The following is a 14,898-nucleotide window of genomic DNA, read 5'->3' on the forward strand; positions in this document are numbered from 1 at the left end:
GCTGATGTATTAAGATACCCCCTGTAAACCCCAGGTCATGGATGTTAGGCCTTGGCCAGAAAAAGCAATCCGGATGTCACAGTCAGCATCTCAACTCGCTTGCTCGTGTCGGCCCCGGATTTCCCATCGAATTGGTTCGGCGTGATCCTTGCTCCTGTTGCTTGCACTTGCAGGAGACTAGCTGCTGTAGCTTGGTCCTGGTCTGTCTTGGTGCTCCTTGTTCAAGACGACCTTTCCCCTCTTCAGTCTTTGAATTTCTGCATCATCAGTCACCAGTCGCCATTTCCAATCTCATCCTGACTCTTTTACTCTTATCAATACCTCGTCTTTGTTTATCTATCTATCTCTTTATCTCCCCATCCATCTGACTATCCTGAGTCGGATATACCGTTTATTGTTGCTCCCCTTATTCCGATCCCGCCTAACTTTGGCACTCAGCTCAGTTCCCCACTTCGCTTGTCGATAATCACGCCAGTTATCCACCAACATTGAACGTCGTCTGCACTCTTAAGTAGACAGCTCTTGACGGCCGGAGAGGCTTGGGAGAGCCATATTAGGTGCATGCATCTGTCCTGGCCCGACTCTGCTGCAACATTGAGGTCAAAGGAGTTGCGTCAATTTGTTTCACGTCATAGACGGACATTTGAAATACCGAGCTCTTCACGCATCACCAGACACAACTTGTGATTACATCTCCAAGTCGAATCATTCTCAGCTCAAACTCTTCGGCACTGAAAAGCCAGGTCTCTCTTCCTCGGATTTTCTAATACCTGGCTAGCACATCCTCTCATCTTGTCTCACACTGGTTAAAGCGGATGGATCGGACTAGGCAGCTCTGACAGCACCCCTCAGACGAAGCGCAAGCTGTCGTAATGGAGGTAGAGGCCAATGGACAGAGCTCAATCAATCTGCTTGAGCCCTGGCGCTGCCATTCTGCTGGCGGTTGCCATGATGACCTCCCCATTTCTCCACTGGATCTAGCTTCCGATGACTTGACTCAAGTCCCAAGATGTTCCGTCTCAGATCCTTTGTTCGAAGCATTGATGGGAGATTCGAAGTATCGTACTGTTCGGAAAGCAGAAAGTACTGAAGGTCATCGGAAGCCAAATGCAAAAGAAACATTAATCCCGAGGTCCCGACCCGAAGACCCGGGATTCTCTTTTCCCTCAACAGAGGATGCAAGAAAGAAATTCAGCCCTTTGGACATTCGACCCGAACCGGCATCAACGGGACCTCGCGGTATCAAGAGGAAACGCTGCAAGTCGGATGTCGATGGCTTCAACACGGCCGATCTGTGTGTCAAGAAACGTCGACTTCGTGCCGAACTTATCACGAGTCGTCTTTCTCAGCCTTATTCTCAACCTGCCACTCACATCCTTAACCGAGAAGGTCAAGAGGCTGGTGACAAGCGGTTCTTGAAGATGGCTACTTCAGTTGATAACACCCGAAGGATCGCACATCTTCACGCAACTTCATTTCTCCGCTTCTCAACCATGAACTGTCTTAGGAAGAGGTTGAGCCTCGGGCAGGCTGCAGGTAATAAGAAATATGAGCAGGAAATTGCGACTATCACGTCGAAAGCTGCCACCAAGACGAATTGGCGACCTCCGATGCTACAGGATTCCTCGGCAGGCAAATCTCTGAGGATATCACCAACTGGCACGGGAATTATTGGACCTTCAGGCATGTTGGTATCATCGGCAAGACCTCAGCCAAGCTACCCACCTCAAAAGGCATTTCAACATCCAAAACCCCCGTCATGCCGACTATCCAATCCTGTGGCCCTGCCTCTACCTGTTGGCGATGTAGCTGCAACGAAGAAGCGTACATCACCTCGACTCTTCCCCATCCGATCGCCAGAGCTACGACCTACAGCGCCTTTACCTCCGCTGGACGATCTCGAAGAGGATAGTTTTGCATACATGCATCCTGCAGATGACGACTGGGACGATGTGGGCGATGATCAAGATAGTGTATATTCTGACTTCAGCGTTTTATTCGGACAGAGCGATGATGGCAACAGTGGAGAAGAAGACAGATCGTACGAGGAGTATTTGGATGAGCTCGACGGCATCTGCTGGATGTCAAGATAGTTAGGCAAATATACAGTGGCGTCTCTGGGCATCTCGGGGAGCATTTAAAGGAATTATGTAAAGTATACTTCTAGCATTGGGTGGCAATATGTTCTTATTCATGTTCAATACGGCGATATTGAATCATTATCCGGCCCGCAAGGACTGGAACAAAAATAGGCTATACTGGCTTGTATTATTATTCGGCCAGATGGGAAGGCTTAGATACACCACAGCTCAAGCAACAGGTAACAGATTGTTATTGATAGTGATTATGTTTATGGCTTCACACCAAGCTTGGAAGCTCGGTCGTTTGCAATATCGCACATTGCCTGAACACCAACTTAGCACCAGAAGCATTAAATTGCAAGTTATACATACCTGTAACGCTTCGTCAACCTCTTTCGAAAAGTCGCCTCGAGAAATTCTAGCCTTCATGTTCTCCATGATCTCAGGTCTTCCCCGTCCGTTCACAAAAACGACATATCGTAATCCGGGGAACTTTTCCTCATACTCCTTGTTCAGCTTCGCCAATTCTTCGCCTTGGCCTTGCAGGTTGGCCTGCTCTGCAGATGACTGTGCTGAGTCAACCTTCTTGGCTCCTAAACGGGGATGTGACCCGAGAATTGACAGAAGAGTCTTATCTGGGTTGGCTGACGAGTTCGAGGAGGCGAGTGACGCGAGGCGAGTCCTGCAGGCCTCAATTAACTCCGGGTACGATGTATACTCTGCGTCTCGCACAATGGGGAGGAGAGTGGAATGGATTGCTGTACTGGGCTCGAATAGCAGATCCAAAGTCTTGATCTGCTCGGCTTCATCTGCTACACGAAGATCTTGAGGTTGAGGTAGGGCCATAATGGATGTTGATGTTGGTGATCTTGGTAGCCAATTGTCACAGGACGTATTCAATCTATACTCGGCATTCACCAACACCGCAGAAAATAACTATTCCACTCAATAGCTGTTATCGACAAGCAGTCACATCAATTATCGGACTACGGAGACATGCGAACTCGCTATTACCGGTGCTCCCCGCGTTGAGACATGCATCAAGATGATGCACGATAAGATACCGTCCGCCTTATCTTATCATCCCGTGATTCAAAGCTCTGGTCAGTGCACTGGCAAAATCTCGACTAGGCAATTGTCGTCGCATCAGAGCTTCGAGACGTTGATTTGCGCTATACCCGACGACAAGCAATTGAAAGCTCCACGAGCTCAAATTTGTAGTCGCCATGCTGTGTGGAAGTAAGTTCTCCAGTTTTGTCATTGATAAGTAACGGTGCGCTGACCTCTTGACAGTTTCTGGAGAGGCTCCTCAAGAGCCCGTTGTTTCTAAGAAGTCTGGTATGTATTACCAACATCATCAACGCGCAGCTTTCACGGCTAACTCAGCAAAGGTGTCGTTTACGAGAAGCGTCTTATCGATCAATACATCAAAGAACATGGCACCGAGCCCGATTCTGGCGAGGCCCTGACCGCCGATGACCTCCTCCCTATCCATTCGTCGCGTATTGTCCGACCGCGTCCTCCTACTCTCACATCGATTCCCGCTCTCCTCGCTACTTTCCAGAACGAATGGGACGCGCTGGCTCTAGAGACATATAACCTCAAGGAGCAGCTTGCGCGCACCAGAGAGGAGCTAGCCACAGCGTTGTACCAGCACGACGCTGCTGTCCGGGTTATTGCACGACTCACGAGGGAGCGAGATGAGGCCAGGGATGCTTTGAGCAAGGTCACTGTGACGGGTGGCGCGGTCGATGGTGATTCTATGCAGGTCGATAGCGTGGAGAAGTTACCAGAAGAACTCGTCGCCAAGGTGGACGAGACCCATCAGACGTATGTGGTTATCCTACAACTACACGATCCATAACTAACGAGTATGCAGATTATCAAAGGGTCGCAAGAAGCGCCCTGTGCCTGAGGGTTGGGCTACCGGCGAAGAGATTTCAGCTTTCGAGAGCGCGACTACACACTCCTTACCCGTTCCTGAGGCTACCGCCCTTACTGTTGGAGGAACCAATGCCGCGGCAGTTGGAGGCTTGAAGGGTCAGGCAGTAGTCTACTCTACCACCGAGGATAAGGTCGAGCAATCTCTCCCGGTGGATGAGCCTGTTACAGACGCTGTTTGGGCTGAGGCCGGTGTGGCTTTTGCGACTGGTCAAGGCAGTGTCAAGGTCTTCCAGGAGGGTAGCCAGGTTGCATCGCTGAGTGAACATGCTGGCGCTGCTACGGCGTTGAGCCTCCACCCCAGTGGTGAGATTCTGGCTTCTGTTGGTACGGATAAGAGCATCGTGTTTTACGACTTGGTCGCACAGAAACGTGTTGCCCGCGCTTACACCGATGCTGGTAAGTTTCTCCTGGTACACCCAAAGATGATTCTGTGTTAACGTGTTCCCAGCTCTTACATCTTGTGCCTTCCACCCTGATGGTCACCTCTTTGCCGCTGGTACCACCTCAGGCGAAATCAAGCTCTTCATGACCAATACTCTCGAGCAGGCAGCTTCTTTCAGCCTGGGTGCCCCTATCCAGGCTCTCAGCTTCTCCGAGAACGGCTACTGGTTCGCAGCTACAGCCAAGGGCCAGACCATGGTCACTATCTTTGATCTGCGTAAAGAGGGAGACGCGGCGGTGGCCAAGGTTCTTGAGACTGGCGGGCCGGTCCAGTCCCTGGCGTGGGACTACAGTGGCCAGTTCCTCGCCACTGGCGGTGCGGCTGGGGTCACAGTGCAACAGTTCACCAAGTCCACCAAGAAGTGGACCGAGCCTTTGAAGAGTTCTACGCCCTCCGTTGCTGTTCGGTGGGGAGAGTCTGCAAAGCAGCTCGTAACAGTCAATGGTGAGGGTGTGGTCAGCGTACTTGCAACAAAGGAATAGACTAGGGCTTAGATGGAATTTCGTTGATAATTTGTATTATACGCCCGAATAAAGGGTCAAAGTAAAGCACAGATCGGTGTTTGAAAATTGATAATTATGGTTCTGGTTTTTGCATAATAGAATGGGAGGCAAAACTCAGCATCTCTACTACTCCGTGTTCTCAGTGACCAAAAAGTATCAGGTAAACTTAGCATAACTAGACTAACCTGGTTAAGTTGTTGGATTAAGTAGCTACTTTTGTTGCCTTTACTACCTATATATCAGAGGTCTTCTTGCTCCCAGAGGCTGGTGTATTGCTTACCTCCACTATTGATACTCCAAAACAACAAACAAAACAATCATCACGAAAACCCATCATGGGCTTCAATACGACAAGGCACCTATTGACAGTGGAGCCAGACGGTATTAGCCCCTTGTAGTGAAGCCTTGAAGCCTATTCTTAGTGGCCACTTAGTGGGGTAAGCAGTGTTCGCCAGTGCAGGGTCTCTATGTGCTAGAGTCCTGTCGTCACATGGGGAGCAGCCTTGCATCGATCGTCACAGTAGCGACATTCAATTTCAACTTCCTTTCATACAACTAACTTTGAGCTTACCAACAACCTTCACCTCCCCACGACTCCACGCCTACGCCCCCCAAACGAACCGATACGATACAATACGATACAGACGCTTACGACTCCTCTGAGCATAATTCTATGTCTCATCATCTAATTCAATCTTGCTGCCATAGCGCTTTTGCTTAGCTTTCTCTACTTGCTAATCGCCACACTTTTCGTCTGCTTCGCCCTGGGCGGCCATTCACTGTATAAGTGTTCACTGCCCCGGGTGATATTCAGGAGGCTTTATGCCGTGAATACGATAAGGAGAACACACTTTATCTCCAACTATAACCGTCTAGACCCCGATACCTCGCATTTCAAGTCTTGCACCACCTGCTCAGCATGGCTGAAAACAGTGATCCTCTCGAGATGTTTGAGGCGGGAGGGGATGATGATATCGATCTCTTCTTCGACAACGCCTACAGACCACGGCCACATGCTGGAGATCACCTCTACCTTCCACATCCCAATGCACCCGCTGCGTATCATAATACCCGCCACGCTCGCCGCTCACAGGCTGCTCGAAATCCAGTAATACCGCAACAGCCGCAAGAAGCTACTCCTGTGATCGACCTCACGGAAGAGCCCGATTCTCCTGTACAACCACGAGCTCTTCTCGACATCCTCCAGCCCGCGAGACCACCCCCAAGGAACCCGCGAAGAACGAATTCCCAGCGCATATCACCGCCTCAGCTAGCACGCACCGATGGTACTTTCGTGGGACGCACAGAAAATGTTATTGACTTGACTGCGGACTCACCTGAGGAAGACCGATCACATTTCAGAGGGAGACGGGAGGTACCGAGGCCGGACGAGCTGATTGAGTTGGAAATAATAAGCCAGCGACCAGCTCTGGGATCTCTGCCCAATTTTGCTGCCTTTGGCCCCTTCAGGAGGTTGGCCGGTATCTTTGGAGCAGCAGACATTGCATTCAACCCACCCAATTTAGACATTTCACGTAACGCATTCGCACGACAACCAACCCCAAAGCCACAAATGTCCCCACCGCCTCCAACTCGAGAAGGGTTCACTCGGAATACCTGTACCGACCCGGAGAAGGAGTCCGAAAGCGTGGTTATATGCCCAGCCTGTAATGAGGAGCTGGCTTATGACCCAAGCGGCACAGTGACTCAGAGCTCTATGGGCCAGCAGAAGGGCAAAAGAAAGCGAGCACCGGGAGAACACCACTTCTGGGCCGTCAAGAAGTGCGGACACGTAAGTTTTACGTTGGCCATGTGGGATTGCCACCAGAAACTAACATTTACAGGTCTACTGTGCCGATTGTTATGAGAACAGGAGGCCTACGAAGACGAACCGTGGCGTAGGCTTCCGATCCCCTGACGGGCGACCTGCGCCCACAACTTCAAATGACCTCCGATGCGCAGTGGACGGTTGTGATAGCAAGGTATCGCAAAAGTCGGAGTGGGTGGGAATCTTCCTTTGATCTGCTGGCCTCAGAAGAACCTCACTTATGGTTGGCCTTTGGGAGTTGGTGGCAACGAAGTCATGAATGACGATAGGCATACTGCAAGCATAGCATTGGCGTTAAGGATTGTAACTTATCAGACACTTTTCCCCCTGAAGTCTGCAGGGCTTGTTTTTTCTTACGGTACAGCGTTCATACATGTGATTGCATGGTGAAGATCAGGGGTTGAAAGTAAGGATAGCTTGGTCCAAAAGCGTCACTAATCCTTAGACCAAGGTAAAAATAAAACAGCATAATATTCTAAACGCCGTCGCTATGTCATGATGAAAAATATGCATAATTTGCCACCCAGCCAGCACCAGTACAAAAAGGTGATATGATGCCCTTAACTCCGAGCCATCGTGTGATCCTATGCCATGCTATGATTCCTCCCAGTGTTGTGCAATTCGGCCATTTCGGTCGTCGTCATCCAATGTACATGTCTATCGTCATATCATGAGGTCTAAGTCCAAATCGTCGACCCATTCGCCGCCATACGACTCTTGCGAAGCACTAAGTGTAAAAGGCTGTTGCGGCGGCTTTTGGTTTTCTTTGCTTTCTTGCGGTAGTGGTGGTAGATGTTGTTTCGGAGCCTCTATTCGTTTTGGTGGAATCCGAGGGTTCATAATGTTGGGGTTGTTGGATAATCTAGATGAGGGTTTCTTAGGGGGTTGTTTAGATGGTTGAGGCTCAGTTCGCTTTGCGTAAGTAGTCGTACTGTTGTGTGGTGGTTTCTGTATTGTTGGTGGTGCCTTGAATGGAGGTTTTCGTAGTTGATTGCCGTGAGCTACATGTGGAGGAGGATCAGAAAACACTGGTGGTTTTCTGTTAGGTTCACGCACTTTGCACATTCTGCGAGACTCTGCTTGAGCTTGCTCTATCATACCAGCATGCATGCGAGCTCGCTCGCGTTGCTGAATTTTCTCCAAGGCAGCTGTGCGGCGACTTCTCTGAATAGCTAGACACATTCTTTCGTGTGAGCCGGAAGAGGTGAAGAAACGTCTTGGTGGTGGAGGTGGCGAGTCCGAGGCCGGTTCAAGTGGTGGTAAGGGCGGCTGGCCTGAGGACTTCTCTAGCCCTTCATCGAAAGATTCCTCTTCCTCTTCTTCTTCAATAGGGGTCAAGTGTAAGGGGGCAGATGGCAGTATGCCCACAACCAGCTCTTCCTCAAGTTCTCGGACTTGTTGAGATGATGAAGGGAAGAAATCATCCAGGTTGAAGAGAATCGCCTGCGTGCTCATGGGTGGTTCTTGGTGTGGCGGACTCGGGGATCGTGGTTCCAGATTGCGTTGTGGAAGAGGAGGTTTGGCAAAAGAGACTGGGGGAGCAGGTCGCTTTAAGCCCAAATCTTCTGCATAGCGATTTGGAATGTCATTCCTAGTGACTTCCAGTGGTTGCTTCGTTGCGGCAAGTGCTTCTTCTGGTATTTGGTTGCAGATCTTTTGGTCTCCTTCATTCGTGTTGGATTTTGGATTGCCCATAGCAGCTTCAATATCCTCGAGAATTCCCAGGGCCAGATCTTCCTCGAAATCCGCATCTAATTCGTCCTCCAATCCTTCTAGCTCTATTTCGGGGATTGAAGGTTTTTCTGGTGCCGTTTCCGATGCAAAAGGAGCTGCTGTTTTTTCTGGTTGTTCCGCGATTGTCTCTTTTTCCCTTTCTTCTGATTGAGGTTTTGGTGATTCCCATCGCGGTTTTGGTAGGTCCTCGACAATGGTTTCCATAGCAGCGTCAGAAATTTCCTCGTCATCTTCTGGTATATCATCAAGCTTCTGCGCCTTCGTCACTGGCTGTTGTGGTTGTTCTTCATTCGTTATCGCTTCTTTCGTGTTCGTATTACTCTCATTCGCCGTCGCATTATCGTCTTTAATGTCGTTACCTTGTGCATCTCTCTTCTTTGAAGTACCATTCCCTCTCACAAACCATGAAATCGTTTCCTGGCTGGGTCGAACATTCACCAAAGGCAATCCTTTCTTTCGTTTCGCTTCTTTCTCCGCTAACTCTTTCTCCTTCTTCTTGTCCCTGGCAACCTTTGCCTTGGCAGCCGCCTTCTCCCGCTCGAATTCCTTTCTGATTCTTTCCTGTTCAGCCCTTTCTTGTCTCCTGGATTCTTCCCGTGTGAGTTTAGGTCCCTTGTTGGCTGCTTTGTAGGCGTTCCGGACTTGTTTTGAGGTCATGGGCCGTAGGGGCGGTTTGTCGGGAGAATCCGCACGACCTGGGTATTTTGGGATGACCGTGAACGTTCGCTGGCCCATTTTGAACTTGTGGACGACATTTGGCCAGCTTGCACGACGGGCGGATGTTGTGTAATGAGGTCAGCGGTGGTGATTGAGTCGGGAGTGTCATGGAATGAACTCGTGGGGGAGGGGACTGACGCGAGGTGGAAACGAGATCACGTGGGTCCATGAACAATAACAGTACGACAAACATCAATCCTCGTAAGACATCAAGACCCGTTAAATTATTGATAATAGATTCCTTGAACTCTTGAACTTTAGTGATTCTATTGGCGTTCCTTCTATATCCCGTCTTGTGGTATCTACTTCTCAAGAGGCTCACGAGTAGGGTCCCAGGCACAAGGGCTATACTCATCAGTTGCCAAATCCTTCACTTCCTCCTCCGTCAACTCAAAGTCGAACAATTGAGAATTCTCTTGAATCCTTGAGGGCGTAACGCTCTTCACCAGAGGAACATAACCCCTCTGCAAGCTCCACCGAAGAAGAACCTGTGCCGGACTCTTGCCATACTTCACCGCGAGGGCCTTGACCTTGGGGTTATCGAATCGCTCTCCCCGCACAATGGGGCAGTAAGCCTCAACTGCAATGTTTCGATCCTGGCACCACTTAACGATGTCGGGTCGTGTAAGCCACGGGTGCACCTCCCACTGCCCGACCGAGATGACGCCTCCCTTGCCCGGCCCAAGCTCGGCGTCAAGTTCTTTAATGTATGCCTCTAGTTCATCCAGATGATGAACACCGTAGTTGGAAACACCAAGTGATCGCACCTTACCAGCTTCGACGCACTCAGCAAGAGCTCTCCAAGCACCCTTTCGTGCATCAGGTCCACCATACGGGGCATGGATGAGAACAAGGTCAAGATAATCGAGCTTTGTCTCATCGAGAGCAATGTCTACCTGCTTGTGTGCATTCTCGTAGTTCAAGGGAAACTGTTTAGTGAAGATCTTGGTAGTGAAGAAGAGCTCTGAGCGAGGCACGCCAGATGCTAAGAGTCCAGCTGCGCTAGGGCCCTGGTTGTAGTACCCTGAAGCAGAGTCGATCTGAGTCTATTAGTTAGTTGTGCATTGAACGCCAAAGTCTTTGAAACTCACATGACGGTAGCCTATCTCGATAGCCTTCTTGCAAAGCTCGGGGGCTTGTTCAGCGGGACTGAATGACGTGGTTAGAGTACATAATGCCTCCGGAACATGACGTGGACTTACACCTTGTAGACCTAGGCAGTTACTTTAGCAGGGTGTGAAACGAAGGATTGAAGGATCACTTACTCCATATCCAAGAAGAGGGATCTGGTGACCTGAATTGAGCTTCCTGGTAGAGTTGAGAGCGAGTTTAGAGGCCATTCTGAAATTCATGAACACTTTTTGTACGATGTTGAGTTGATGTTTGTGGATGAGGGGTAGAGACAAGGACGATGAATCATTTAAATAGTTCCAGGTTCAACAAGGTCAACACTTTGTCAACAACAAAATTGTTTGGCTATATAAATATTCGGGGTTCGGAGTTACGACATGAATTCCTACTCTTGCATTTATACATCTGATAAGCGCTAGGAACTTGTCATGATGGTCATCGTGGCGCTGATTTTATATCTACAGTTGGGTGAAAATGCGGGGATAATTATGTGCCCTTGTTGTCGATCTTCACTTATCGCCGAGAAAACCGACAACTTCAAGATCTGAGAGTTCCTTGGGAGATACGCAATTAACTAAAACATATCAGAGGTCAACTATCCACATTATTGGGTAAAGATTGGGTATATACAGTTACGGCACATTGAGTGACTTCCTTTGAGCTGGTTTCAGGCAACGGTACAGGGTAACATCACAGCAGCACCTAAGGGAGTAGAGCCTCATGACTTCGTATCTCATTTCTTTGATCTATTTGTTTGGCTAGATGACACTATTTTCCATAGTAGGCTCTCTATTTGCCTCATTATCCTCATCGGCATCGTCATCATCAAGGTCCAGCATTGGATAGTTGAGTATGGCAGCGATATCGCCCAACATAGTCAATCGCTGACCACTCTCATGATCACTGCTGAGAATCCTCGCCTCACCACCATCACTCCGTACCTTGTCAACTAGAGCGACGTACTTTTTGCGAAGAGCAAGGTCTTCACTTCGGAACAGAGAATTGTTGACCAGGAGGACACCGCCACCTGGTCCCACTGCTCCCTCCTTGGCAGCCTTCTCGACAGCTGAAGTACCATACCATGCACGCCCATCGTCCAGCTTTAGCATGTCGAAGAATTGATCAACATACTGCGTTTCGCGGGCAAACTTCATATCCTTCATCTTGGCCAAGACTTCTGGGCTCTTCAGGATCTCGTTGAGACTGTGGACGTGACCAGAATTGGAGTGAACCACCGTAGCCTGCTTCGCCACGGCTGTAAGCACCTTGTCTGCTTTATCTCGTCCTTGGTTGGCGATATACTGCTTGAAGTCTCCAGCCACAAAGCCTGGGCTGGCCAGTAACAGCGGCCGTGACTGTGTGAAGTCCATAGTTCGTAAAAGAGTCGACAATGTCTTCTCAAAGAAGCGGCGCATACCTGCATCTTGGTCTGATGCAAGATCGCGTTTCTTGGGAATCACGCTCTCAACACGGACTTTGAGGACGGTTCGGAACGGTGTAATGAGACAGATGTTGGCAAGCCCTTCTTGCATGACAACGGCTGCTACGGCGCCATCCTTGTCATCTGACAATGCCTCTTGAAGAGTGGCTTTTGCGACAGAGTCCCATCCATCTAGCTTGACGATACTAAATGGGCGGTTCACCTCGAGATCGAGGGTATGATGAGAGCCTAAGGGGGCATGTTGATTCTCTATCACGACAGATCCAGAGACGCGAAGTGATGAGATCTGAGGATCAAAGGCAGTGGATTTGACCTTGATAGTCAGATTTGTGTGAACACGCTCAGATTTTGAGCTCCCAGTGTCTGAAAAAGCAGTTACTTTACGGACAGCGTGAGCATAGACGATGTCCCCAGATAGGATCAGGTTGTATGCATGCCACTATCAACATTGTTAGCGTGCTGTCTCATAAGAACAAGCGGTGACATCGGTGGGATTCGGAACAGATAGTGGCTTGAAGCGCGAGACATGTGGTATAAGGTGAATGCTGGACAGCAGCGTGTCAAGCGAGGCCAGAGACCGCGGAGGGTGTGACAACGATGGAGGGGGAGGGGTAACAATAGGAATAGAGGCAGGGTCTAAAAGGGTCGATAAAGGGAAAACGATATGTATGTATGGCAGACCAGGGGTATAAACTTAGAAGGGACCAAGTAATAAGAACAGGGGCTACTGACCATATCTTCGGGATCCTCGGGCAGGAGAGAAACGGCCTCTTCCGTGAAGGAATTAAGGGCCTTGTTGCGTGGTAGTAACTTCATCTTTGGCTAGGTAGGTATGTGAACTGTGGCTGAAGAAAACTGAAGTCTGAAGCGTGAACAAGTGAAGCTGGAGGCTGGATTCCACGGCCTCGGACCTCGGCGGGTTTGTGACAACGACAGAAACAAGAGTTGGCCCGTGTCTGACAAAGACCCAGATAATTACTGGGCAACTGGTTGTCTCACCAGAGAACTCGCCGATGACAAACGGATGTTGGATGATGATATTGATAGTGATACCCAATAGATTGTAGCCTAAGGTGGGTGGTGCAATGCGGCTAAGACCAGTAAGGCTGGGCTAGGCTAGGCTGGCTGACCAAGAGTCCCAAGACGAAAAAAGCCAAGACGGGCAGATTTTGAGGCTCAACGGCTGCTGGACTGTCTGGACAGTGTAGACTAACTCTTCTGGAGGGAGTGGCTATCAAAATCGAGTATGAGTCGTGAATGTGAAGTGCCAAGTGGATAGATGGACCACGGTAGTCCGGCGATACGGCAGTTGGACGGCTCAGAATAGATCTCTTGGTGCCGCTGTCAGGTACAGACAGACAAGGATGAGTTGAGGATGTTGACGTCGGAGTCGGTGGTGGAGAGAAGCCGGGCCCGACGGGGTTTTGATCTTGTCCGTGGACCTGCGAGTGACCACTCTGGAAGGATCAGGCCAAGTTTTGAGAGTTAGAAGCAACGGGATTGGAGTTTAGATGCCCACAAGTGGATAATTAAACGACGAATTGAAGACTTTGAGTGGCGTGACCCCACAAGCTCAAAGTTCTCGAACACAAAGATTTGTTTCTGGTGCATGGATGCGGAGTCTTGAAAGCTCCGCGGATTGCGGAGGATGAGATGAACGGAGTTCAACACAATCCCGATTGTTTGAAGCTATCGCGGTGACAGCCACAGAAGCGCTAAACTAACTTTTCTTTTTTGCGCTTTTTTTTCCTTTTCGTTTGGCGGAGTTTGAGTGAGGGGATTTACAGATGGAGCGGAAACGGATCGATTTGTTCGCTGTACGCCGAACGCCATAGAGACCCATGACAGACAGGCCTTGGCGATCTTGGCGAGCGAGACATCGAAAAAACTCTCTGGAAGAACGGCACGAGGTGATCCACGGAACTGACTGCATTGCATTCTTGGCGATATGCAAAGTGCTGCACTTTGCATCGTGTGACATCCAGACATCCAAGACAGTCGTCGTTTAAGCAAGCGTCCATGTTGCTGAGGGAATAAGGGAATAAGGCATCAATGCAAACCGTTGCCGATAAACCGTATTCTGATATTTAGTGAGTGATTGGATATGCGGAGTACAGTATGTCAAATTCTCAGTTCGTAAGCTCCGATTATCAGGTAGCATCTTCAAATCTTGTCAGCATTTAACTCTGAAAACGTCAAAGTTAATCTTTTGCCTGAACAACGCGTCATCATGACACGGCAGATAAAAAAACGCTATTTGACGGAACAACACAGACATTTGATACTGAATACCTGCTGATCTGACGTCGTTTATCTCGATAGTGCAAGGCACCGAGTTTCCTCTCCAGAAACCATGCCTGGTTAAGAAGCTGGCTACTAGAAGAAGCTGCTAATCCCGGTCGGTCTCGGAAAGTCAACGACGTAAGCCCAGCATGTGAAACGCAAGAGTGAGTCTGCGTCGTTTAGCTGCTGGTTCTCGCATACTTGTCTCACTTGGGATACATTCGATGCAACTCTCTCATCCTTTTTTTTATCCCCTCGCTCATGGGTCAAACCCGACGTTATATGTGCAGATGTTCGAATGTGGTTGTATTAGTGCAGTTCCTGGAGGCTTAGCTCCAGAAGCAACGCGTCCCGAATACGCGGAAGCAACTAAAACGAGTATTGAATACAGAGCACGAGACATTTAGACTTGTTGATGAGCTTCTAATTATGGTTGATGCCAGTCCATATCGACAAGTTCGTATACTCTTGTACTCGTATATTTAATACGATGCACTTCTGGAACATGACATGATGGGGTTTATTACCGTATTTTCGCTTTTGCGGTCAAAATTTCAGCGTCTTATTCTCCCACTCACATGCACCTACTGTACAAAAAGTACATGCGGTGAGTACTGAGCCGTGGGTTCGCATTTGAGGTGGCTGTGGCACAGACAATCTGGAGAACAGCCCGCTGAGATGATGGCCGATCATCCAGCCTTATGCGATCAAATGCCAACTAGTTTTATACTCTGTAGAAAAAGAACAGCCATCAACAAGGCGATGCCATTGTCAACATAGCCCATATCCAGCCT

The 14,898-nt window shown here is 49.3% G+C and overlaps 7 protein-coding genes across 8 annotated transcripts; 3 read left to right on the forward strand and 4 right to left on the reverse strand.

The window, feature by feature from the left end:
• The first annotated feature begins 266 nt into the window (after positions 1–266).
• On the forward strand, positions 267–2,458 carry FVEG_16495 (hypothetical protein). The gene has a single exon (XM_018905718.1). The coding sequence runs from the start codon at positions 873–875 to the stop codon at positions 2,091–2,093; it is 1,221 nt and encodes a 406-aa protein (XP_018755675.1). The 5' UTR covers positions 267–872; the 3' UTR covers positions 2,094–2,458.
• Positions 2,164–3,139, reverse strand: FVEG_08994 (hypothetical protein). Its single transcript, XM_018897906.1, has 2 exons — positions 2,454–3,139; positions 2,164–2,404 (listed from the first exon to the last, which is right to left on the reverse strand). The coding sequence occupies exons 1-2, from the start codon at positions 2,925–2,927 to the stop codon at positions 2,351–2,353; spliced, it is 528 nt and encodes a 175-aa protein (XP_018755676.1). The 5' UTR covers positions 2,928–3,139; the 3' UTR covers positions 2,164–2,350.
• A 66-nt stretch (positions 3,140–3,205) lies between these two features.
• FVEG_08995 (pre-mRNA-processing factor 19) lies at positions 3,206–5,107 on the forward strand. The gene is made up of 5 exons (XM_018897907.1): positions 3,206–3,320; positions 3,375–3,419; positions 3,473–3,911; positions 3,961–4,421; positions 4,474–5,107. The coding sequence occupies exons 1-5, from the start codon at positions 3,308–3,310 to the stop codon at positions 4,947–4,949; spliced, it is 1,434 nt and encodes a 477-aa protein (XP_018755677.1). The 5' UTR covers positions 3,206–3,307; the 3' UTR covers positions 4,950–5,107.
• Positions 5,108–5,469: 362 nt separating this feature from the next.
• FVEG_08996 (hypothetical protein) lies at positions 5,470–7,319 on the forward strand. Its single transcript, XM_018897908.1, has 2 exons — positions 5,470–6,762; positions 6,815–7,319. The coding sequence occupies exons 1-2, from the start codon at positions 5,890–5,892 to the stop codon at positions 6,989–6,991; spliced, it is 1,050 nt and encodes a 349-aa protein (XP_018755678.1). The 5' UTR covers positions 5,470–5,889; the 3' UTR covers positions 6,992–7,319.
• On the reverse strand, positions 7,180–9,351 carry FVEG_08997 (hypothetical protein). The gene has a single exon (XM_018897909.1). The coding sequence runs from the start codon at positions 9,265–9,267 to the stop codon at positions 7,462–7,464; it is 1,806 nt and encodes a 601-aa protein (XP_018755679.1). The 5' UTR covers positions 9,268–9,351; the 3' UTR covers positions 7,180–7,461.
• A 94-nt stretch (positions 9,352–9,445) lies between these two features.
• Positions 9,446–10,788, reverse strand: FVEG_08998 (2,5-diketo-D-gluconate reductase). Its single transcript, XM_018897910.1, has 4 exons — positions 10,515–10,788; positions 10,452–10,462; positions 10,341–10,398; positions 9,446–10,289 (listed from the first exon to the last, which is right to left on the reverse strand). The coding sequence occupies exons 1-4, from the start codon at positions 10,599–10,601 to the stop codon at positions 9,552–9,554; spliced, it is 894 nt and encodes a 297-aa protein (XP_018755680.1). The 5' UTR covers positions 10,602–10,788; the 3' UTR covers positions 9,446–9,551.
• Positions 10,789–10,937: 149 nt separating this feature from the next.
• Positions 10,938–14,611, reverse strand: FVEG_08999 (translation factor pelota). 2 transcript variants are annotated; one of them, XM_018897912.1, is made up of 3 exons: positions 14,098–14,611; positions 12,554–13,982; positions 10,938–12,260 (listed from the first exon to the last, which is right to left on the reverse strand). In XM_018897912.1, the coding sequence occupies exons 2-3, from the start codon at positions 12,635–12,637 to the stop codon at positions 11,139–11,141; spliced, it is 1,206 nt and encodes a 401-aa protein (XP_018755682.1). In that variant the 5' UTR covers positions 12,638–13,982; positions 14,098–14,611; the 3' UTR covers positions 10,938–11,138. The 2 variants fall into 2 exon arrangements, with proteins under 2 accessions (XP_018755682.1, XP_018755681.1); XM_018897911.1 differs by having other exon boundaries at positions 12,554–14,611.
• Between the last annotated feature and the right edge of the window lie 287 nt (positions 14,612–14,898).

Source organism: Fusarium verticillioides, chromosome 5 (assembly GCF_000149555.1).
Source record: "Fusarium verticillioides 7600 chromosome 5, whole genome shotgun sequence".
In the NCBI taxonomy this organism is placed as follows: Eukaryota; Fungi; Ascomycota; class Sordariomycetes; order Hypocreales; family Nectriaceae; genus Fusarium; species Fusarium verticillioides.

What these genes read in the sequence shown, in the direction of transcription:
- FVEG_16495 (XM_018905718.1), top strand. Translation starts at nt 873, where the DNA reads ATGGAGGTAGAGGCCAATGGACAGAGCTCAATCAATCTGCTTGAGCCC.
- FVEG_08994 (XM_018897906.1), bottom strand. Translation starts at nt 2,927, where the DNA reads ATGGCCCTACCTCAACCTCAAGATCTTCGTGTAGCAGATGAAGCCGAG. An exon ending in AGGTTGACGAAGCGTTACAG is followed by an intron (nt 2,405 to 2,453) that starts GTATGTATAACT and finishes GTTGGTGTTCAG; the next exon opens with GCAATGTGCGATATTGCAAA.
- FVEG_08998 (XM_018897910.1), bottom strand. Translation starts at nt 10,601, where the DNA reads ATGAATTTCAGAATGGCCTCTAAACTCGCTCTCAACTCTACCAGGAAG. An exon ending in TCGAGATAGGCTACCGTCAT is followed by an intron (nt 10,290 to 10,340) that starts GTGAGTTTCAAA and finishes TAATAGACTCAG; the next exon opens with ATCGACTCTGCTTCAGGGTA.
- FVEG_08997 (XM_018897909.1), bottom strand. Translation starts at nt 9,267, where the DNA reads ATGGGCCAGCGAACGTTCACGGTCATCCCAAAATACCCAGGTCGTGCG.
- FVEG_08996 (XM_018897908.1), top strand. Translation starts at nt 5,890, where the DNA reads ATGGCTGAAAACAGTGATCCTCTCGAGATGTTTGAGGCGGGAGGGGAT. An exon ending in CCGTCAAGAAGTGCGGACAC is followed by an intron (nt 6,763 to 6,814) that starts GTAAGTTTTACG and finishes TAACATTTACAG; the next exon opens with GTCTACTGTGCCGATTGTTA.
- FVEG_08999 (XM_018897912.1), bottom strand. Translation starts at nt 12,637, where the DNA reads ATGAAGTTACTACCACGCAACAAGGCCCTTAATTCCTTCACGGAAGAG. An exon ending in CCGAGGATCCCGAAGATATG is followed by an intron (nt 12,261 to 12,553) that starts GTCAGTAGCCCC and finishes CAATGTTGATAG; the next exon opens with TGGCATGCATACAACCTGAT.
- FVEG_08995 (XM_018897907.1), top strand. An exon ending in GTGGACGAGACCCATCAGAC is followed by an intron (nt 3,912 to 3,960) that starts GTATGTGGTTAT and finishes ACGAGTATGCAG; the next exon opens with ATTATCAAAGGGTCGCAAGA. An exon ending in CCGCGCTTACACCGATGCTG is followed by an intron (nt 4,422 to 4,473) that starts GTAAGTTTCTCC and finishes ACGTGTTCCCAG; the next exon opens with CTCTTACATCTTGTGCCTTC.